This window comes from Helianthus annuus, chromosome 9, assembly GCF_002127325.2.
Source record: "Helianthus annuus cultivar XRQ/B chromosome 9, HanXRQr2.0-SUNRISE, whole genome shotgun sequence".
In the NCBI taxonomy this organism is placed as follows: domain Eukaryota; kingdom Viridiplantae; phylum Streptophyta; class Magnoliopsida; order Asterales; family Asteraceae; genus Helianthus; species Helianthus annuus.
The window spans coordinates 154,729,703-154,754,945 of record NC_035441.2 but is presented as its reverse complement, the minus strand read 5'-3'; the positions used below and the strand labels follow the sequence as shown (position 1 = coordinate 154,754,945).

General features: G+C 37.0%; 1 protein-coding gene across 1 annotated transcript in view; it reads right to left on the bottom strand.

Annotated features, from left to right (window-relative positions):
* Window positions 1-21,402: 21,402 nt before the first annotated feature.
* The window catches only part of LOC118481807 (loricrin-like), a 35,695-nt gene continuing 31,854 nt past the window's right edge, over window positions 21,403-25,243 (bottom strand). Inside the window, exon 2 of the mRNA XM_035977085.1 lies at window positions 21,403-21,630. Coding sequence (XP_035832978.1) covers window positions 21,403-21,630 — 228 coding nt within the window. The remainder of the gene's footprint in view (window positions 21,631-25,243) is intronic.

Below are 25,243 nucleotides of genomic sequence, written 5' to 3'. Positions count from 1 at the left end.
CACAGAGCTGCACTGGCAACGGGAAAGTACATACTCCTCCCAATAACACCGTTCCAGCTAAAATCATATCCAAAGCAAGAACTGGAGCTATCTTTGAAACACCTGAAATGTCAGTGGTATTCAAAGATGCTAATGATGAAAGAGCTTTGTTTAGAATCAATGAAATTAACAGGTATTCAAACCAGACCCTAAATTATATCAAGGATTGCATGAATTAGAAACAAGACCAGCTCAAAAAGAAAGGAAAGGAGAATGAACAACTGAGGAAGAAAAATGAAGATATTATTGAAGAATGGAAGGAAGCCAGGGGATGGTACAAAGAACTATACAGAGCAACTCACAAGAAAATTGATTACAAGAAAATGTTGAAGAAAGGTGACACTTTCAAAAGTGGTCTGAAGATAAACTGATAAATTCTTGCATTTATAATCTGTTTGAGAAATATTGTTTTTGTTTTTGAACTGGTTTAAATTTTCCTTACTTTGGTTGTTTGAATTTTGTTTAAAGTTTGGTTGAAATTTGTTTATTTTTGACATAAGTAGTTGTTTTTCTTACAATACTTAGGGGGAAACTGTTAGGAAACTTTTTATGTAAGTATTGAAGAAAAACTTATTCAGCCTGATCTAAAGAAGAAGATAAAGTCTTGAAGATCAAACAACAAGAAGAAACCAGATAGGACGCTTGAAAAGAACAACACATCTTCATCAAAGAGTCAGAAGCTGATCAAGAACAAGAGAAGATTATTAGAAAAGACCATTCTGATGGATCTGATGATATTTTCTGATGAAATATCATTAGTTTCTTGTAAATCTGATCATCGGACCTTCTGATGATTTGTTCATCAGAATTTCTGATGAAGTCATTATCAGAAATTCTGATAACCACCACTTGTCTGAACAAGTTCTATCCTGCCATAATAACTGAAGCAACTTGACATTATTGGATCTCATGATAACCGAAGCAACTTGATAATTGGATTCAATGAATATGTTAAGAATCTACTTTTTGTAGGACAAGTGCATGAATAAACAAATGTTTATTCATGCCCCTAGGCTTTCTATAAATAGAAATCCCTTCAGCAAAGGACGATGAGTTAAGCCAAGCATTCAATACATACAACAAAAACTCATTGTCCTTTCACCTCAGAATTACACAAGTATTCGTTTGTAATAGATAATAACCTCACAATCACCTTGTAAACCATTGTGTTTTAGAGTGATATAACCTTGAAAATTCTGTAGGTCTTGTTTCTTGAAAGTCTGATTTCTATTTCTGCACACTATTTTCATATTTGTTGAAATCACTTGCCATATTACGTGAAAAAGAAAGTTTTTTAAGTCCAACTGGGATCAACAGAAATATACAAAAACACATATATAATTTTTGAGTCCCGGTTTTAGACCTTGTCACTTTTGTGCGCTTCTCGCTTTTGGTTTCAAGGCACATTTCATTTTTGTTTTGGATAAATTCAGGGGATTTACTTGGATAAAGAAAAGTTGTACACCCAATGTTGGATTCATCAAGTAGCAACAAGCACACACTGTTGGCAAATTCAGTACATAAAAGAATTTAAATCATAGAAATTTACAACCAGTGCCTCAATACAAGGTTACTTAAAGATTTTGGTGATCCCAGAATTTACAAGTTAGGGGCTGTTTGTTTAGCTTTTATTGAGGTTCTTACAAATTGAAATAGGAATTGAAATATACTAGAATCAACAAAAACACATCCAAACACCATCTCCTACAGCCTGTTTATAAAAAATGGTTTTCTGATACTTAATATGGCATACTCATTTACAAAATGAAGATCAAACAACCTCAGATGAGAAAGAACAATGATAGAAGACATGCATCTTACATAAAGAATTATTAACCTTATAAAAAACTTAACATTTTCAAAAATCGCAATACATTGTTGAGAATGAAGAAATAAAACCACCAATATATCCAATTCTACAAACAGATTAAAAGGATCTCAAAATATTCCGTGTTGTACCTGGTTGAGGGCAGAAGCAAAAAGGTCCAAGACATGATTCTGGTTGACCGAACGGCCTTCCTAAAAAAATGGTGATGCATCCATGTACAGATCTTTATGTGAACGAACCGGATCCGATAGATGTTTGGATACAATCTGCCAAAAACCCAAAAAGTAACGAATTGTTTGTCAAAACCATCAAAACCAAAACAAAAATCGATTACAAATACTTACCAGTAATTTGATCAAGAATTTAAACAAGGGCAAATAAAGAACCAACATTTATAGGCATTTTATCCAAATAACACTTTTTGGTGTTTTTTTTTCATAACCATTCCTCATAAGATAATGCTAAAACATATTCACAAACATATTACCATAATTACGATAGAAATATAGAATAACCTTGATAAACCTGTCAAAGGACAAAGGTGACTTGACTACCAATTTACAAGATCACGAAAATAATTGTAGCAAATGAACAAAATGCAAAACATAGAGAAATATTAGGTTGAAGAAATTCAGTGTTTACACAATGAAGAACCTGTTACAAAATGATTAACATCGATTATTTATATTTTGAATACCTAAACATCAATAAAACATAAAAGCCCCAAATCAAGAATTATAACTAACGATCAACAACAACAACCATAATCGAAACCAAAGGGTGGAACCCTACTGACTGGCGATCGGAGCACCTACATTCCCTTCTCGGTTCAGAATCCCCACAAAACAAGTCATAATTGACTTCAATATACGGTTTCAATTTAGACAGTCGATGAAGAGAAGAAACTATTTTAAATAGATGAAGACGATTTATCTTCATAAATTAAATGTGGAATTCATTGCGATCACATTCTATCGAGCCCTTTTGTAAACCAGATATTGATGAGAGCAGTGAGTGTAGCATTGGTTGAAGGGGATGAATGGGAGTGAGGGGCATTGAGGGGAGAAAAGTGCAAAAAACTAGAGATGTCTTCTTGAGTTTTTGGTATGTCATCTTAAATTGGTGGCAATTTATCAAAAGGGTAAAACCCCTGTTTACTTAATAAGGTAATATAGATATATAGATATAGATTATATTTGTATAGAAAGATTGTTTTACCCTTTACGAACTTCATTAAATTCTTATATCATATGCATAAAATTTTGTGATTACTTAAGGTAGCATAGATTGTATCGAAACATGGACCATCAATTTTACAATGCATAAATTTATTTAGAATAATAATTAATTTAGACTCTTACAATGCATAAATTTATTTAGAATAATAATTAACTTAGACTCTTCACATCTCATCTTAATTATAGGTTACAACGGTGCAGAAATACCTAAAATACCCATAGAGTGTCTTAAATTTTTTGGACAATGTGCAAGTTTACCCCCTCTAAAATAGTTTGACTCTCTTGTACATGTTGATTCAAAATGTGTACACAATGTGAAATTACCATAAGGGTAGAAATCCTAGTTCCCTTAATAAGGTATTATAGATATCAATAGCTATCCGGAAGACATTGATCTCTCGTTCGACCGTGTAGGGATCGTAACGGATTCAGCTAAAAGGGTGGAGGAAGAAGTCAGCATCACCAGAGATGGGCATAGATTTAGAGTTTGGGTGGAAGAAGAAAGAGATGAATGGATTCCGGATTTTTTTCAACGAGCAGACGAGGATTGGGGAAGATGAAGGGGTATGGGATTTTTTGTTGGAAAAAGATAACGTCGTGGCGTCGAATTACGTTAGAACAGGTGATGATACAGAAGCTCCGATTTGCGGAGGGGACGACGGCAGACGGTCGCCGGTAACTGATTCTGGCGGCGGCGCCGGAGAAGAAGTAGCATCGGACGGCGAAGGGGGCTTGAATGAAGATGAACAGGTTGGAGAAGTAAATGCTGGTAGATTTCCAATATTCTCTAACGGTAATATGGAGGATATTGGTCAACATGAACCATTCGGTTCAGTAGCTTTCCCTAGGCTTTTTGGTAACATCCAAGTAGAGAAGGTATGTGAGATGAGGAATTCAGGAGGGGAGGTAGGTGGTTATAATATGTTGAAGGGTTTTAAACATTGTTTTAATGTAAACCTTAAGTCTTGTGGGCCTAGTAATGGTTTAAAAAAATAAGGAAACCCAAAAAAATAGAACCATTGTGGAGGAGGTTGGTGGTTTGATTAGACCCAAAAAGAGAACGAGAAAAAATGATCTGTTTAACTTGAACGAAATAATTGGAATTCAGGAGGATAGTGCAAATACTGTAGAATAGGAAGATCGCAATGATCTCAATATGGATAATGTAGGAGGTGATGAGAATGGTCAGGAAGAACAAAGTGGCAATAGGAAGGAATTATTGGAGGAGGTGGTAGAAGATTTAAATTTGCAGCATAACAATGAAGAGGAGGAAAATTTTAATTTGGAGATGAATGCTACATCCGTCATGGGGGTTTAGTGGGAGTTGATCTGCAGAGCCATGAGACTTTGATCAAAGAAGCGAATAGGGAAAAAGGAATTCTAAATGGAGATAGATGAATTTTCTTTCGCTAAACGTTAGAGGGTTGGGATAGGGGGCAAAAAACAAAGCGGGATGGATAAAAAATTTAAACGGGAGAATGGTATCGACTTCATCACTTTACAAGAAATTCAGTTTAGTGACGTTTCTGGTACCAAATTCGAGAAATTTTGGGGAGCTGGTAATTTCGAGATGGATCATGTGTCGGAGGCCGGTAGATCTGGAGGGGTTGTTAGCATGTGGGATCCGAGCGTTCTTAAGGTACATGATTCTATTAAGCATCCTAATTTTTTATTAACTTTAGGGACCTTAAAGGGGAGCAATTTAGCTATTAACATTATTAATGTGTACGCTCTGCAAAAAGTCCCTCTTAAAAGGGCGCTTTGGGAAGACATTGAGGGTGTGATGGGTTGTTACCCGGGGAGGTGGGGGATTTTGGGTGACTTTAATGTTGTGCGGTTTCGGGATGAAAGGAGAAATTCTAATTTTAATAAAAAAAAATCTGCTTTTATTTTTAATAATTTTATTTTTGAAAATGGGTTAAGAGAATATGATATGAAAGCAAGGAAATTCACGTACTTTAATGAAAACGGTAACAAACATAGCAAGATTGATAGAGTTTTGGTTTATAACGAGTTCTTTTCGGAGTGGCCGGTGGCATGTCTTCGGGCAATGCTGAGACTTCTCTCGGACCATTGCCCTCTTATTTTGACTTGTTCAGATAAAAACTTTGGTTCCAAGCCGTTTAGAGTCTTCAACTCTTGGTTGGAGAGAAAGGATTTCGACGAGGTGGTTCTTAAGGCGAGTGGTAATTTTGTCGGGGTAGGGGAGCCGGATGAGGTGTTAATGAAGAAATTAAAGGAGATTAGGGAGGGCATTAAAATATGGAAAAAGAGGTATTATCCAAGGAAGGGGAAACGGAGATGACTCTTAAGGATGAATTAGAAATTCTGGATGATTTGTCGGAAGTTAGAGAACTTTCCGAAGAGGAGGAATGGGCCAAACCAGAATGTCTGAAAGATCTAAAAGAGCTAGAAGGTTACAAAATCAAAGATCTCAAACAAAGAGCCAGAGTTAGATAGGATTTGGAAGGGGGTGAAAACTCAGTGTTCTTTCATGGGTGCATCAAAAGTAGACGGGCTTTCAACAATATACCTGGTCTTATGATTAACGATGTTTGGACCACTAAACCTTCTTTGATCAAAAAAGAGATTTTGGGCTTCTTCAAAAGGGCTTTCGAGGAAAAGAAATTTGATAGAGCTAAACTCATTTGCCATAATGTTAGGCGTCTATCAGATGTAGATGCGGCATCTCTGACGGTCCCTTTCAGCAAAGAAGAGATCAAAAGTGCAGTGTTCGAATGTGGATCTGACAAAGCCCCTGGGCCGGACGGTTTCAACTTCAAATTGATCAAAAGGTATTGGAATTTATTTGAATATGATTTCTATAACTTGTTGGTTTCTTTTTACAGGAAAGGTACTATCCCGGTGGGATGTAGCTCTTCTTTTATAACTCTTATCCCGAAAAACAAGGACCCGGTAGGACTGAGAGAGTACCGACCGATCAATCTGATCGAGGTGATGAACAAAACTATTTCTAAGATTCTGGCAAATCGTCTCAAATTGGTTATTGGGTCAATCATTACGGAGAATCAAACAGCGTTTCTCAAAGGGAGGTACATTCTGGACAGCCCGTTAATGTTAAATGAGCTCATTGCTTGGATTAAAAAAGACAAAAAAAAAAGCTTTTCTTTTAAAAATTGATTTCGAAAAAGCTTAGGATAACCTTAATTGGAGTTTTCTTTTAGACATTATGAGGCAAATGGGTTTTCCGAATTTATGGTGTAAATGGATCAAAGGAATCCTAGTTTTCGATACAGACTCGGTTCTAGTGAACGGATCTCCTACCTTTGAATTTAGATGTTCCAAAGGGGTCAGACAGGGAGACCCGTTATCCCCATTCCTGTTCCTTTTGGTCATGGAAGGTCTGTCTAACATTTTGTGCAAAGCTAGGAATGAAGGGATTTTCAGAGGATTCAAACTCCTAATAATGGTCCGGTAATCTCTCATCTTTTTTACGCTGACGATGCTCCCCTGTTAGGGGATTGGGATAGGGATAATGTGAAGAATATGGCTAGATGTTTGAGAATTTTATTTATGTTCGGGTTTAAAAATCAATCTTCAAAAAACTAACATATACGGGTTGGGCGTTGATAGTGGTGAAGTGGCGGATATGGCTAAAGTGATTGGGTGTAACTCGGATTCTTTACCGCTTACTTACTTAGGGATTTCGGTGGGAACTAATATGAACAGAATTAACAACTAGACACCTATTATTGAGGTTTTTGATAAAAGGTTGTCGGAATGGAAAGCTAAAACATTGTCGAGAGGGGGAGGCTTACTTTGATTCATTCGGTGTTGGAGAGTCTGGCTATTTATTATTTCTCTTTATATAAGGCTCCGGCCGAGGTTATAAAGACTCTTGAAGCCAAAATGAGAAAATTCCTATGGGCGGGGTCTAGTAGTAATTATAAAATGAACTCGGTGGCTTGGGATTGGGTCACTTGGCCCAAGATAAAAGGCGGGTTGGGTATTAACAGGCTCAAAGAGGTCAATGAGGCTCTTCTTGTTAAATGGGGGTGGGGGTGTAGGGTTGAAAATCATAATTTGGTGTAAAGTGGTGGAAGCTTGCCATGGTAAAAACATTCAAAGGAGCTTCCTTCCGTTTAACGGAAACATCGCGGGGTGTTCGAAAAATATGGTAAAGTTGTTATCCAAATTAAAATTAAATGGGAAGGGGTTAAATAGGTTAATCTTGGGTAAGGTGGGGAAAGGGGTTGATATTCGTTTTTGGATTGATTCTTGGATGGGCGCCTCATGGAAAGATGGCCTAATTTGTTTGGTTTGGAGTCGTTTAAAATGTGCAGGGTCGCAGAGAGAATTGAAGCGGGTCAAGGAAATGGAGTATTTACATGGCAATGGTCAAGGAAGTTAGAGTCCGATGAGGAGTTAAAGGAATGGCAGGAATGCAATGAGGTTCTCAGCTTTGTGAGACTTTCCAACGATAAGGACGCATGGTACTGGTTTGATGATAGTCAAAATGGTTTCTCGGTGAAGTCGGTTAAAATGCTTTGGTCATGGAAAGAGGATCTAGTCACCCTCCTAATTTTGTTTGGTGTAAATGGGTGCCCATCAAATGCAATGTTGTGGCTTGAAGAGGCAACTTAGATAGACTTCCTACGAGAATTAATTTAAGAAGAAGGAATGTGGAAATAGGCTCGGACATGTGCCCTTTTTGCGACGATTACGAGGAAACGGTGGAGCATTTATTCACTACATGCTCGGTGGCTATCCGGGTGTGGTCGGCTTTCAGTGTTTGGTGCAACATTCTGCCGCTTTTCTTTTTTGAGTTCAAAGACATTTAGACATACACAAGCTCATAAAGTGTGGTAAGAAGGCGGAGAAGATCATTTACGAGTTGATAATTATAGCATGCTGGTGCTTATGGAAGGAAGGAACGATGCGGTTTTTAATCAAAAGAAATGTAGTCCGATTGACATCACAGGGGAGATAAAATCTAGGGGTTATGCGTGGGTTAAGAATAGATCTTCCTGTAACTATATTATGTGGGTGGATTGGTGTAAATATCCTTTGTACATGTTGTAATTTGTTGCCCTTTGCCCGTTTGGGTCAGGGGTGTTCTTGTATGTTTGGCATTTTTGTCCTTTTAGATCGGAGATATGTTTTAGTGAAGTTTATTTTTCAAAAAAAAAAGTTAATTAGTTAGTTGTAATTAAACATGACAAATTAAAAACACATGGAAAGTACCAAAATATGGTCAATGGGCAATGGTCATTTAGGTCAGAGATTCGTTAATTAATCTTGAATCAACCCTTCTTTGGATACTTATTTTCTGCCTACATATTTTTCTTTATTATCTAAAAAATAAACAATATTTTCTTTTAATTTCTGACAACATTTGATCGTATTTATATTTTTGTTTCCCATGCATGACTTGTTTAATTTGTATGGCATTTACATTACTTTCATCATCCGTTTGCATATTTACATGTACGATCGACTATTCGAAACGATAAAAAAGGAAAGTAGGATTGACCAAATGTTGCCTTTTATCAAAAACATATTTGAGTTCTTTTTTCTTTTTTTCTTTTTTTCTTTTTACCTTGAGCTTTAACTTTTTATTTACATACTTAAATTCAATACTTTTTTTACAAAGTTAAGTGTAAATGCTATTATTAATTTTTAGACACTAACCAGTCTAACATGCTCCTATAAAAGGATTAAAGCTTACTAACGTTAACGTAATATAGATTCTTCTACTCATTTTTAGCATTTTTACTTAAGAAAAGGTTATTCTCCAAGTAATATAATTACATTTTCTATTTAAGTTAAGCAACATCTATATGATATTATGATCTTTATACTCCATTTATATGTGACAAGTTTTAGTGGTTAACTATATTCACACATATGTTAACTTTTATTGATGACATTATATAGAATATTTCAAGTCAAAGCAAGTGTTTAGGCTGCAGCCTTGGACGACAAGCAGCATCACCATGCACCACCCACCTTGAGAATTGCGTGTTTTTTAAGTAAAGAAGCTATAGAATATTCATCAAACAACGCAAACACATGAGGGGGTTGATGATCTCAATACATACAATGTGTGTGCATCAATCAATATATTCATCAGAAACTAGGTTTTGTCTCTAAAGCACAAGTAGACACGTGGTTGGTTTGACATACCGAGGCTCATGCATCATATGCGGTATGCCTTTTGTGTACTTAGTTACTCTAATAAAATATATTAATATTTCGTGTTATTAAAATAATCTGAATTCGAATGGTTTTGAAGTTCTAATTCGAATTCGATTCAAATCTGATTTCTGTTTTAAAATTTTCAAATATAGATAACCGTATTCGAATAACCTAAATAAATCAAAAACCGACATAAAAAGATAACAAAATACCATCTTAACATATAGAGTAGAACTCATAATAACACGTTAAAAAAAAGAACCTATTTGTTTAAATAAAAATGTAATTATTCTAGACCCAAGAGTCAGAGTTAGACCTAAGAATTCAAATACCATGTCTGAGTTCGGCCTTAACGATATAGATAATATAAACTATTTTTTAAGCAACGATTAAAGTTATGGCCATAAATATTGCAATTACCATATTAACAAAATTATAGTATTCAAATGAGTGAATAACATACCGTAATAGGATAATAGCTAACTGATAATTTATGAAGTTATCCTTGCATTCATGACCATTCTTCAACTCGTTTTCCCTTTTCGACCTCTGGATGCTTGTTTAAGAACCATTATTTCTGAAAATTAACAAGCCAACAAGTAACAAGACTAACAATTTATCAATTAATAAAGTCTAACAAGTCTAATTCAATCAACAAAACCCCCAATTTCTAACAAAGTTTATAACAATTAACATGTAACAGTTCCCGATTAGGGCTTAACATTCACCTAATTCTAAGAAATAAACACCCAAATAATCAAGTCGGGCTAAAATTGTAGAAAGTTTAAAAAAAACACACATATGACATACATGATCACTTCAGAGGCGGCAGAGCCTTATGAGTTGTGTGGTGTGACTGACGGTGGTGGAAGGTGTTGATTGAAGCTTCGACGATCAGACTTCAGACATTGCCGCTTGCGTTGTTTGATGTCTGCTGCTCACTGAGTCATTGTTATTATTTTATTTTTGTTGTTGTTGTTGTTTTCATTGTTGTGGTTGTGGGTATTGAGCTATACGTAATGGGCTTAAGTCATAAATTTTGAGAATGATAAGATATAAGTTTATGTTTTCTATGGGTTTTATATATACATCCATATATATATATATATATATATATATATATATATATATATATATATATATATATATAGGACAAAGATCCGTTAGGAACCACCCTTTATTGCGAGAACCGCGAGAACCAGTGTGAACACAAACAGTAATACCTAAAAAAATCTAAAAAACACCCAAAAATTTTTTTTTTTATTTTTTTACTATTTTTTATATAAAAATCGCTACTTTTAGTATCCAAAAAAAAAAAAAATTTTTAATTTTTTTTTAAAAAAAAAAAAAGTTTTTTGGCTACTAAAAGTAGCGATTTGAACATAAAAAATAGTAAAAAAATAAAAAAAAATTAGATTTTTTTTTGATTTTTTTTTGATTTTTTTGATTTTTTAGGTTTTTTGGGGGGTTTAGTTTTTAGCATTTTAGCTTGGGGGGGGGGGGGGGGGTTTAGGTTTTTGGGGGGTGGGGGAGGGGGGTTTAGGTTTTTGGGGGGGGGGGGTGGGTGGGGGGGTGGTTAGGTTTTTTTTAGGTTTTTTTTAGGTTTTTTGAGGGTTTTAGTTTTTAGCATTTAGCTTGGGGGGGGGGGGTTAGGTTTTTTTTTTGGGGGGGGGGGGGTTTAGGTTTTTGGGGGGTGGGGGGTGGGGGTTAGGTTTTTTTAGGGTTTTTTTAGGTTTTTTTAGCTATTTTAGCTTGTGTTCACATTGGTTCTCGCGGTTCTCGCAATAAAGGTGGTTCTCGCATGAACCTTATATATATATATAGGGGAGCGCTAAAATGAAAACTACCTCCAGTTGTAAGAACCGCGAGAACCACTCTCAACCAATCAGATTATGCCAACATAAAGGGCATGTTGGTCATTTACCCAAAATATCAAATCTTCTCTCTCTCTTCATTTAAAGCCACTGACTCTTTATATACATCTTTTCTCTCTCTCTCTTTCATTCTCATTTACCACCATCTCTCATCTTTCTTCAAAAATACTCTGCACAATGAGAAACCCAAATCAAAACTCAAAACTCCATGATCCAGATGGTTCAACGTCTTTCTGAGATTTCGTTGCCCCCCAACCAGCGATTATCATCAAGGCTCCTTGAATTTCTCTTATCATTTTTAACAATAGTTTTGAGTCATTCCACCAACACAACTTGGGCTTCGATCCAACTTTGCTCTCGTATAGTTTGATTCTTGTGGCCGAAAGGTGTGTTCGTATCTTTAGAAAACATTGTAGATTTTGTTTGGATTTTGATTTTGAGTTCGCCCAAAGATTTTTGTTTCAAAATGAAAAAAATGTAAATATAAAATGCAATTAGACGATTTTAATATGATTTTGTTGTGTTTGTCTAATTAAATTTATTAATCAAATGTAAGCAAAAAGATATACGATCCTGTTTGTTTATTATTATTATTATGTGGTATATATTTCTAATTCTAAAGAATTGATTTTTGTTTTGCAGGTATGAGCAACAATGAGGAGTATATTTATGTGTCTTCTTCTTGTAATTTCATAGACGTATATGTTTTTGTCTTTAAATTTGGAGTTTATCTTTGCTATGTAGTCTTGACAGCACCTCCCCAACCACCACCACCACTGGACGTCCCATCTTCTGAAGTGGGACCTGTTCCCTGAGTTGATTGTTCTACATCCGTTCCATATTCAAATATACACCTACAAATCCTAGAGAGAGAGAACGGGAAGAAGAAGAGGAGAGAGAGACGAAGATGAGAGAGGCATGGAGAAAATCTGCGGCGACTGCAGCAGCCGCTGATTTCGACGGCGACGGACCGCCGTTGGCGGAGGAGCCGCGAAGGCGGTGGTGAGCCTGAGTGATGGCATAGCCACACCCACACTCTCGTTCCCTCGATTTCAGCGACAAGATCAGAAGAGAAGTAACAGCAACGGCTGGTGCCGGAAACAGAGCCGCCGCCGACGGGGGTGCGGCCGGCCGGCGGCATCGTCGATGACGATTATGGATGGTGATGAAGTCCTGCTGTGAACAATGATGATAGTGGTGTTTTATGTCAGTCAAGTTTGTTTTGATTCGAGTTTTGTTTCGGGTTTTCAGTTCGGGTCTTTCGGGTTCTACTCGGGTCAACCACAGATTCAATTTTGGTTCAAACGACAATTTTGGTTCGGGTGAAGTCCAGTCAAAACGGGTCAGATTCAGGTACGGTTCAACAGATTCAAGTTCGGCCAAACGGCTCGAGTCAACAATTTCGACTCGGTCAAACCTGGTCAACACAGTGAGTTGACTCGGTCAACTCAGTCAGCATGTTTGGCATATCGACACGCAAGAGATGATAAAGATTTTACGGCACGAATAATATCGTTGTTTATTACCGTGCAAAATGAGCTCGAACCGAATAATTTGACGAATTATTAGTTAAAATTTACTTGGATTTACTAATTATTTCATTTATATAAATCGATCATACGTATATATTGTTGAGTAATTGTTGAATTTTGAAAAATAACGACAACTTGTGTTGTTGGGCCGTATAAAAACAGAGGAAACTCTGCCCATTTTTTTTTTGTAACGTAAAAACGTAAAACGTAAATTTTTTAACGTAAAAATGTAAAACGTAAAACGTAAATCGTAAATTTTTTAACATAAAATGTAAACTTTTTAACGTGAAACGTAAACTTTTTAACGTAAAACGTAAACTTTTTAACGGAAAACGTAAAACGTGTAGGATCGTCGTTGACCCTGAATGAGTCGATCAGAAGAGTTGTTTTCCAATTCAAAGGCGGAATTAGTGAATTAGACGCTCAAACTAAATATAATGCTTCACTTTATTGATTTTAGCAATGTTTACAACCTGGAAGCAAATCGGCAGCACTTCGTTACAAGTTCCGAGCCGTTACAAATGAAATAACCAGTCACCTATTTATAGTGTTCTGGAACCGCTAATACGACCATGTCATAAAAGCGATCCAGGTATGTTGTGTGGATCGCTTTTATGGACAATGTCCATATAAGCGGTCCAACATGCTATTTAACCACTTCTCGTTTCTCGAACCTCGTGCACTGGTTATTCTAACCATCCTATCCTATAACTTGATACAAGACGAAGTCAATAGACGTAATGCACCAACAAAACGTAAACTTTTTAAACCTTAACCTAAAACGTAAAAATTAAAACGTAAAACGTAAACTTTTTAGCACAAAAATGTAAAACGTAAACTTCTATGTAAAAACAGTTTAACGTTAAACGTAAAAGGTAAAACGTAAAACGTAAACTTCTATGTAAAACGTAAAACTTTTTTATGTCCATTGTAAAACGTAAACTTTTTTATGTAAATTGTAATTGTGTTATGTAAATTGTAAAACGTAAAACGTCAAAAAAGTTTTCGTAAAAAAAAATTTACGACGCATAAATAAGGGACGTGAATACGGCGCGTAAAAACGCGGCGTAAAAAACGGCCGGTATAAAACGGCGCTTAAAAACGGGACGTAAAAAACGGCGCGTAAAACCAGGCATAAAAAACAACGTGCAAAAACACGGTCGCAAAAACGGCGTGAAAAAAAAAACGGGGCGTAAAACGGGTCCTAAAAAAAGTACGTAAAAAACAGGGGAGTAAAAAAACGCCTTGTAAAACGGGTCGTAAAAACGGCGCGTAAAAACGGGGTGAAAAAGCGGCGCGTAAACAAGTTTTCGTGTAAAAAAGTTTTTGTGGAAAAAAAGTTCAACCGTAAACTTTTACGTAAAACGTAAAAAGTTTACCGTAAAACTTAAAAAAGTAAAACGTAAAAAGTTTAACGTAAAACTTAAAACGTAAAAAGTTTTACATAAAACGTAAAATTTAAAAACATAAAAAGTAAAAAAACGTTGACGTAAAAAACCGGTGCGTAAAACGTAAAAAAACCGGTGCGTAAAACGTAAAAAAACCGGTGCGTAAAACGTAAGAAAACCGGCGTGTAAAACGTAAAAAAACCGGTGCGTAAAACGTAAAAAAACCGGTGCGTAAAACGTAAAAAAACCGGCGCGTATAACGTAAAAAAACGTTGACGTAAAAAGTTTAACGTAAAACTTAAAACGTAAAAAGTTTTACATAAAACATAAAAATTTAAAAACATAAAAAGTAAAAAAACGTTGACGTAAAAAAACAGTGCGTAAAACGTAAAAAAACCGATGCGTAAAACGTAAAAAAACCGGTGCGTAAAACGTAAGAAAACCGGCGTGTAAAACGTAAAAAAACCGGCGCGTAAAACGTAAAAAAACCGACGCGTAAAACGTAAAAAAACGGCGCGTTAAAAAAACGTCGAAAAAACGGCGCGTAAAAAACGTGTTAAAAACGTTTTACGTAAAAAACAGCGTTAAAAAATTGTCGCGTAAAAAATTGTCGCTTAAAAAATGGCGTTAAAAAATTGGCGCGTTAAAAAATGGCGCATTAAAAATCGGCGAAAAACGGCGCGTTAAAAACGTCGAAAAAACGGCGCGTTAAAAACGTCGAAAAAACGGCGCGTTAAAAACGTCGAAAAAACGGCGTTAAAAAATTGTCGCGTAAAAAAGGGCGTTAAAAAATTGACGCGTAAAAAACGGCGTTAAAAAATTGGCGCGAAAAAACGGGGCGTTGTAAAAACGGCGTTAAAAACGGCGCGTAAAACAACGGCGTTAAAAAATTGGCGCGTAAAAAATAACGACGCTTGAAAAAACCCGGCGTAAAAACGGCGCGTCAAAAAAACGTAAAACGTAAAAAGTTTAACGTAAAACTCAAATTGAAAAGTATAAAAAAAAACTTTAAAAAAACTGAATTTTAAAATGTTTTTAATAAAAAGGTTATGTTTAAAAAATAAAAAGTAATATAATAATACAAAAAAACTAATAAAAAACAATAAAGAAAAAAAGACAAAATAGAGTTATTTTACCAAATTAACCTTTTGGATTATAATATTAAAAACATAATAAGACAAAAACCATTTAATATTAATATTTGTTACTTTTAATCTCATCCATCCATCTTGTTAATCTAAAGGCTAGAAAGTGGTTCCCATGGTTTTTACGACTAGAGATGGTTTTCATTTTAGCGATCCCCTATATATATATATATATATATATATATATATATATATATATATATGTATATATATATATGGGGTCAGGATTTAGAGAGAACGGAGAAAAGTGTGAGAACGGTGAGAACGATTTTGGTGGTGACATGTGGCATTGATGTTAAATTACACTAAGGGGTAATATTGTCAAAAAAAACCCACTCACATGAACTGGGTATTCAAATAAAACGCCATAAAAACACCCAATTTAGAAAAACGCCAAACACTCAAAAAGTATTTTTAAGCTATAATTTACAACAGCTCAAAAAAACCATTTTTTTGAACGCCATAAAACACTCAAAAGCTATTTTTTGAGCTATAATTTACAACAGCTCAAAAAACCATTTTTTGAGCCAGCTCCTAGTTAAAACGTTATAACAATATTTTCAGGGTCCAAAGTGTAACTTATAGTGTGAACAAGTGCAAACAAGTGTGAACACAAGTATTTAATTAGTTTCATCATACACACAGCTTTGGGGGAATGTGATTGGAAATAAAAGAATTCATACTAGTTAAAACGCCATAACAAAAAAAACTATATTTCCAGGGTCCAAAGTGTAACTTATAGTGTGAACAAGTGTGAACACAAGTATTTAATTAGTTCGTCATACACGCAGTTTTGGGGGGATGTGATTGAAAATAAAAGAATTCATACTCCAATGAAGACACACAGAGCTCCCAGTTAAAACGCCATAAAAAAGCTATTTTTGAGCTATAATTTACAACTGCTCAAAAAACCCATTTTTTAAAAACACCGTAAAACACGCAGTTCAGAAAAACGTCATGAAAAACTCAGTTGAAAACGCCATAAAACACTTAGTTCAGAAAAACGCCATGAAAATACCTAGTTAAAACGCCATAAAAACACCTAGTTCAGAAAAACGCCATGAAAATACCTAGTCTAAAACGCCATAAAACACCCAGTTCAGAAAAACGCCATAAAACCCAGTTAATTTTTTTCGAAAAGTATATCAGTAGTATACTCATTGGAAAGATAAAAAAACGCTGAGTTTTATGGTGTATTTTTTTTCGAAAAATAATCACGTATAAAAAAGTTATTGTCGTTTAAATATGATGGGGGAAAATGGCATGTGATTAGCATGTACACCTTTGATTGGATCTTCCTATTTTACCCCTCCTGGTAGTTCCAAGACCCCTATTATTTACAAAAATGCCACCGCATCAATCTCAGCCACAAACCACTAAGATCTTGTGGCTGAGAATCGTTCTCACCGTTCTCACACTTTGAGGCGTTCTCTCCTGATCCTGTTCCTATATATATATATATATATATATATATATATATATATATATATATATATATATATATATATATATATATAGAGAGAGAGAGAGTGAGAGAGAGAGAGGGAAATGGGTTCAGGAGAAAACCACTGAAAGTGTGAAAACGGTGAGAAAGTTTTTTAGCCACAAGATCTTTGTGATTTGTGGATAAGATTGATGCGGTGACATTTTTGTAAATATTGGGAACCTTACAACTACTAGGAGGGGTAAATTGGGAAGATTCAAACAAGGATGCACATGCTAATCACATGCCATTTCCCCCATCATATTTAAAACATCCATAACTTTTTTATACATGATTATTTTCTTAAAAAAAAATACAACATAAAATCAAGCGTTTTTTTTCTTTCAACAAGTATACTATTGATATACTTTTCGAAAAAAATGAACTGAGTTTTTTATGGCGTTTTCAACTTTGTGTTTTTATGGCAGTTTTACCTAGTTTTATGGTGTTTTCTGAACTAGATGTTTTTATGGCGTTTTTCTGAATTTGGTGTTTTTATGGCGTTTTCAACTAGGTTTTTATGGCATTTTTCTAAATTGGGTGTTTTTATGGCGTTTTCAACTAAGTTTTTCATGGTGTTTTTCCGAACTGAGTATTTTTATGGCGTTTTCAACTGAATTTTTCATAGTGTTTTTCTAAACTGGGTATTTTATGGCGTTTTCAACTGGGTATTTTCATGGCATTTTTTCTGAACTTTATGTTTTTATGGTGTTTTTATTGAACATCCAGTTCATGTCATTTTTTTAATTTAAAAGCATAGTAATAGTATACTCGATTGAAAGATAATAAAACACTCGCTTTCATGGTGTAATTTTTTTAGAAAATAATCGCGTATAGAAAAGTTACGAGAGTTTAACAAAGATGATGGAATATGTATGTGACTTGCATGTTCATGGTCTTTGCATGTGAGTGACATGTGGATGAGCTTTTTGACAATATTACCCTTAGTGTAAGTTAGCATCAACGTCACATGTCAACACCCAAATTGTTCTCGTTGTTTTCACACTTTTAAGTGTTTTCTCCAGATTCTGCCCCTATATAGATATATGATTTTCTTTCTCTCGATTAAACGTGCTCTGAACGATGGTCCGTCCTGCCCACACATGAGTATGCTTCTACAAACCTTTCCACTGCCTTACACTCATGCTCTCATAAATAGTTATCATTTGACAATAACAGGATAAGTAATTATAAGAGAATAATTTTTGTTTATTTTAACATGAATATATTGCATGCACGGTAGAAATGTAACTTTCTTAAACTAGTATCCTTTATTTTTTTTAGTGGCAGTAAGATCTAAAGAGATTCCTTACGTAACTTGCAATTGTATTTATTAGATCCAACTGAAAGCCAATACATATTGATATATAACTTTTTTTTAACGGTGACTTTCTTTTTTAGTGACTTAATGTCACACCGTCTAAACGGCGGACCTAGCCAAGATCTGCCCAGACTACGTTGTCTTAACCGGGCCTGCACTGGGTTGGTCAGATTTGGTTACGGCGTTCCCTCGAAAACCATACTGCCTCCACACGAGAAGCCTCACTGAAGTAACAGTTGGATGAAAACCGGGGTGCGGCTCAGGATCGAACCCCCCTCGGTGGGTTTGTCATCATCATTGCACAATATCCACCCTAATATGACGCAAGTGAGAATTGAACTTGAGTCTCCATTGAAAAACCCAAGTCTCCTACCACTAGGCCACAAGTGGGGGGGATAACATGATGAGTTAATTGCTAAATTCGTCCCTAAGGTTTTACACAAATTGCTAGATCAGTCCAAAATCAAGATTTGCTGCTAAAACAGTCCAAAATCAAGATTTGTTTTGCTAATATAGCAAAACAAATCTTGATTTTGGACTGTTTTAGCAGCAAATCTTGATTTTGGACTGATCTAGCAATTTGTGTAAAACCTCAGGGACGAATTTAGCAATTTTCTCTAACATGATATATATCTAACACCCTAATTAACAAAATGCTATAATACCCCTAAACTTATATTATCTCTTAACAAGATCTGCGAGTAAAGTCGACGTATTTTTTGTTGTGTTTCGAGGAGTTTTAGTAGTCTTGACAAGAGATATACAAAGCAGCCCAGGCCCACGTAATGAACTGGGCTCAGCAGTTCGGGCCGCACAGCCATCAATCAGGCCCACCAGTAACAAAAGGAAGCCCATGCGATTTGAAGAAGTTGTTGCATTCGTTCCTATTTTCCTGCATTAGCTGCACCTGTTACATTTCCCATCATCTCCATGTTGGCATGTTCCCATTTCACATGTTTACTTTTCACGTATTGCATTGTTCTACATATTTCCTTTGTGTATTTAACCTTCATGAATAAACAGATAATATAATTGCCCCAGTTGATTGTCTCTCTTCTTTCTTTCTGTGCTTTGAGCACCCAAAGAGTGAAACTAGGTAGGCATGAAGTTTGCAAGTGAAAATAGGTAAACCACTTAATCATACAGCGGCTTTCGTGGAACATTTTTTATTAAAATGGTCACCATTTTATTCAGCCATTTTTTTATTAAAATGGTCATTTGAAATAGCGATGGTTTGGGCATGTAATTAACTAGTATATCAGGTAAGATAAACGAAGGGAGGCTCACTACAACACTCGTTAGAACTGTGGAAACCCTCATTGTAAAGAGGAAGAGGAGTAGAGACAAGCCTAAATTGACATGGGATAAGCAGATTAGGAAAGATTTTTTTGAATCAGCGGCTATGAAACATGGTTACATCAAACAACGACTTTATGAAACATGGTTAGATGGTTCAGCGGCTTTTTGATACCTTTGTATGGTTCAGCGGCTTTTTGATGAAAGTTGTGGTTTATTCAGTGGCGACAAGGCAGAGTTGTTGAACAACTTTTGCAGGTGCCAAGAAATGTTCCATGAAAGCCGCTTTATGTTTACCTATTTTCACTTGCAAACTTCATGCCAACCTAGTTTCACTCTTTGGGTGCTCAATGCTCTTGATGTCGATCTTGCTAGCTATCTTTAACTCTTCTTGCTAACTTGCTATTCGAACCACAAAGATTACGTCTTGCTACTTGCTATGAGCCACGCATGACTCGGTTCTTGCAACACGAACACACGAATCCGATCACTTGCTCTTCGAATACCTGAAACGGTCTTTCTATCTTATCGGACTTCCTTTTTCAGCTAATTTGGATCAGCTTTTCTTTCTCTAGGTCTTTCATTCTTCTTTCTTTAACCTGCTTTGCTTTAACACATCTTTTCTGGCAAAAACCAGAATCTGTTTTCTTGCTAAATGAACCACATGGGTTCGATTACATGCTTCAAAGTCTTCCTGTTGATCAAAAATGCTCAACTCTTGCTTTCACTTTCTTTCTACAACTTTCTTGATCGACTCTTTCTTTCTTTCTAGTCGATTTCTTCTTTTCTTTCTTTCAGTCTAATGTGAACCCTTCGGTCTCTGGCTCACACCTACGATCTTCTCTATTTCCCACCGGAACTCAATTTCCGGCAGCGGTCTTCGGTCTTTGTCTCCCATCAGAACAACTTTCCGACGGCGGTCTTCTGATCACCGGTTCTTCTTATCCGGTGACGACGGTCTATATCGGTCTTCACGGTCTTGTCACCCGCGAGTTCTTCGGTCTTTCTTTCAAGCCGTTCCGTCTACTACGGCTTCGGTCTCTTCTCGCCGGTCTTTCTTTCTTACGCCGGTACGGTCATTTTCCGGCGACGGTCTCTTTCTTCGGTCTTTGCTGCAGTAGCAGCCGGTCTTCACACTCCTTTACACAAAGCTAACAGCCACGGAACACAATGTTTATCACCGGTCACCCCCGTCGTCTCAAACGGTACGTCTACCACAACAACGGTCGACCGAAACATGCTAACGCCTCTGTCTTCTACTGTTAAACAGACAGACACGAAACAACACATGCTGTTCCGAATACTTCTTTCATCTTCGGTTTGCTCCGTTTCTTGCTGCTGCGTTTACCCCGCGGCCAAGGGCTACACCCTTTCTCGAACCGACTCTCAAACCCGCTTATTTAACCCGAGCGCTCTGATACCAAATGTTGGTTCAGCCCCTCACTCAAACTCACGAAATAAAAGAAGGGGTTTTCTGCTTGAACTTTCGTTATATTAGAATTGAGAGTACAAGTATCAAATGACAGACCTACTACCCTATTTATAATAAAATAAAATAAAATAAAATAAAATAAAACAAGCACATGCTAATTAAACCATGATCTCCAGCTTTCTAGGAACCACATACTGCCTTGCAACGTTCAGATCCATAAGCTCGGTCAAACATGACTATTTCTCCTCAACGTGCAGCTAATAAAGCATGTAAATAATCCCTTTATTCCAGCTCCCACGATCTTGACTGTTAGCTTGACTCGAACCGTATCCAACTTGACCCGTAATCTGACCCGATCAAGATTATTCCAACAAATGCAACTACTTATGTAAAAACTTCTCCGCTACCTTTTTGGTATGCAGAAATGAGAGGTGGAATGGAATGGACCATTGTCAGGGAATGAAGAAAAGAGTGTTTGGTTGGTCGATGTAATGAAATCGTCCATTCCAAAATGCATTTCATTCCCTCAAAATCATTCCATCCGCCCCCCCCCCCCTGTTTTTTTTCCATTCCATTCCCTCTTCCCCCTTCATTAAGAACACCACAACCCACCACCGTTGCTACCACACACACACACCACCACCACCGCCACCGTCATCCGCCGCCATCACCCACCTCCGCCGCCCCCCGCCACCGCCACCCACCGCCGTCGTCGCCACCCACTGTCGCCACTGCAACCTTCGATCATCGCCACCACCCACCTTCGATCATCGGCGCCACCATTGCCACTGCCACCTCCGATCACCGACACCACCGCTATCAACCACCACCACCCACCGCCACCACCGCTACCACCTCCGACCACCGTCGCCGCTGCTACCACCTCCGACCACCCCTGCCACCACCATCGCCATCACCGCCACCTACCTCCACCGTCATCCACCACCACCACCGTTGTCACCATCCGCCGTCGTCTCCACCCACCACCACCGCCAACCACCGCTGCGGCGCCGCCGCTACAACTGACACCTAGCGCCACGCCCCGTCATCGCACATCACTGACCACCGCCATCTGATTTTATTCCTTCGTCTTTTTTTGCATACCAAACAACAAAAAGTAATTGTTAATTCTATTCACACATGGTAACCAAACAAGACATGGGATGGTAATGATCAATTCCATTACGTCATCCATTCTATTACCTCGTCTATTCCATTCCGCCGTCTATTCCATTACCCCATACCAAACAGACCCTAAGGGTTATATTAAATTGGTGTTTTCATCTTTCCATACTCCCCGTAAGGATACCGCCCCCACCAAAGAACACCTGCAACCCATCGTCGGCCGCCTTGATTCGAACGCCCCAGGCAGCTGCACATCTTGGGTATGTTTGGCAAAAGTAGCTGGTAGCTGGTGGCTGGAAGCTGCTAGCTGGTGGCTGGAAGCTGGTAGCTGTTAGCTGTAGCTGGTAGCTAGTAGCTGTAGCTTTTTAGATATATTTGGTGTTTGGCAGAGTAGCTGGAGCTTTTAATAAAATGACTAAAATGGACATAACTAAAAAATTTAAAAGTTTGTATATTAAAAAGTTCATTATATTTAGAGGTTAAGATAGTCATTTTTTTCCCTAAAAGCTTGTAGCTCCTTCTAAACGCTACTAGTAGGAGCGTTCAACCAAAAGCTTCAAGCTCCTAACCTAAAAGCTTCAAGCTTCTTCAACCAAACAAGGCTTTTTATTGAGTAGGAGCTTTTTCTTAAAAGCTTAAAGCTTGAAGCTCCTAAAAGCTTCATTCCAAACATACCCCTTACCACCCAGTTTGAAGCCTTACAAACCACTCTCACCACTCTTACCACCGCCTAGTTTGAAGCCTTAGGGGTAGGGGTGGTTATCACTTGTAAAAATTCTATCACTCACAACATCCAATCAAGTTCCGCCATGTTATCAACCATTATTCCATCTCTCACAACCTTTTTCATTTTTTATTTTTTAAATTATAAATTAACAATAAAACACTAATATTATAAATTATAAATTTCATTTAAATTAAAACATACTAGTTCAATATTTTAGACTACAATTTAAAAAAACATACATAAAGAAACTCTACTCTCGTCCGAATTAGGAAATTCCAAACCTAAAAAACCTACTAGTTCGATTAAATTGTATCTCAACCGAAAGTGAGTTTCTTCATCAGGCAACTGTTGTTGGATATTTTCAGGAACGTGAACTTGTGTAGGAGGATCCAGCAGCCAATCTGAAGATATTGCACGTCCGTCTTCTTTGATTAACATATTGTGCAATATGATACATGCATATACTATGCTATGTATTGATTTCTTATTCATCGCACGAACCGGTCGGCTTAGAATGCCCCATCTACCCTTTAAAACACCAAAAGCCTTCTCAACATCTTTTCTTGCCGATTCTTGCAACTTTTTAAACGCTTTTTCTTTAGCCTCGACAGGAAACGAATGAGCTTTCACAAAAACACACAATGATGGGTTAATACCATCCATAAGAAGAAAGCCTCGTCTGTAATATCGTCCATTAACATAGAAGGGACAGAAGGGTGCGGTACCATCCGTTACGGTTTGGAACAACGGCGACGTGTGCAAAACATTGATGTCGTTGTTTGAACCTGGAACACCAAAATATGAATGCCAAAACCATAAATCATTTGACGCCACCGCTTCAAGTATGATGGTTGGTCTTTTGATGTCACCCCTAGCATACGCCCCTCGCAACTCTCTTGGACAATTTCTCCACTCGATATGTGTACAATCGATGCTACCGAGCATCCCAAGAAAATGCCATCTACCCTCACGTGCGGCGTAAATACGTGAGATGTCGTGTCTCATCGGTTTACGTAAAAACTCTTTACCATACAATTTAATGACCGCGTTACAAAAAACTTGCAGACATTCACGCGAAGTTCTGTCCGACATAGCTAGGTATTCATCAAATTGATCGGGAGGGTTACCTGTCGCTAGTTGGCGAATAGCGGACGTGCATTTTTGTATCGGCGTGAAACTTGGTTTGCCCCTCGCGTCGTAACTTTCTTGAAACCATTCTTCAGTTGCTTTGATATCTCCAACAATCTTTAAAAATAATTATTTTGGTAAACGAAACCGATCTCTAAACGTTTTGGCATTGTAGACCGGATTCTCTACAAAACAATCGTTCATTAACACTTCATTGGCATGTACCCGATCTCGATCCACCATTTTCTTCTTTGGGCGGTTTGAACTTCCTTCAAGATCGTTATACACGACACGAAAAATTTAAGCGTCTCATTGTCGGAAGACGATTGGCTATCGTTATCACTGTCCAACGGAAACGTCGAATCCGTAGGAAAATCAATTTGTGAAATGGTATAAAAATTGTAGAATGTGTGGTATGTGTTTGTGTTTTGGTGTGGGTGAAATGGTTAAAAATTGTAAAGTATATATAAATTGTTTATAGGTTTTTTTTATTAAATTAACGTTAAAAACGGTCAAAAAGAGGAGCAACGGTCGGATTTTTATTGTTTAACGCGTCAAATTTATGACACGATACAAGTTCCACGCGTGAAATATATGGGGTGGCGGTGGTGTTTTGCTATTGTTCACGCGTGAACAATTTCCATCACGCACAAAATTACAACCACCCCGGGTGGCCTTACAAGCGTACAACTATTTCACTTATTATAATTTTTCCACAGATCATCGTCTTTCGCTCAACGTGTTTTAGTTCACCGGCGAAGCCCTCAATTGGTATAACTATTTAACCAACAATCACCTCTTGGGTACATGGCCAGAATTTGTTCATGCCCTCGAATTATGGTTCAGTCCATCCGATTTCGAAAACCATCAAGCCGTTTTGTTTAAGCTTAAACAAACAACTACCTTCGAAGCCTAGTTTGAGCGCCTTAACAATTTCGTCACTGATCTCACCCCTCAAGCCCTTTTCAATTTCTTTATTTCCAGTTTAAAACCTGATATCCAAGCCGAGATAAGTATCTAAAACCCTACTACTCTTAACCAAGCCTATGGCTTAGACAAAAAGATTGAAGACAAACTCTCTTCCTTCACTAAACCACGAGCCGTACTACTCCCTTTGTTTCTACACTTGCTACCAACACGCTTTCCACCACACCCCCACCACTCCTACCTACTCCATCCGTCACCAAATCGAACACCCGTTTTTCCCCGGAAGCATATAAACAACGCCGAGCAGAAGGTTTATGCTTCCGAAAAATATACACCCGGTTACAAGTGCTACCCACCTCAATTCTTGATGATTGTGTGCTAGTAGTGTGGTAACATAAATTGAAGCCCATATCTAATCTAACTAATCTATACTATATAATAAAAGAAACCAATAATAGGACACATGTCATTCATTGGAGCCATCTATTTTTTAGTTTTTTTCCTCTCTATCCTACTTAATTATAGATAATTAATATTAATCAAATGATAATTATAAAATTAAATTCAATATAAATTTAAAAGATTCGCATAGGAGATAATA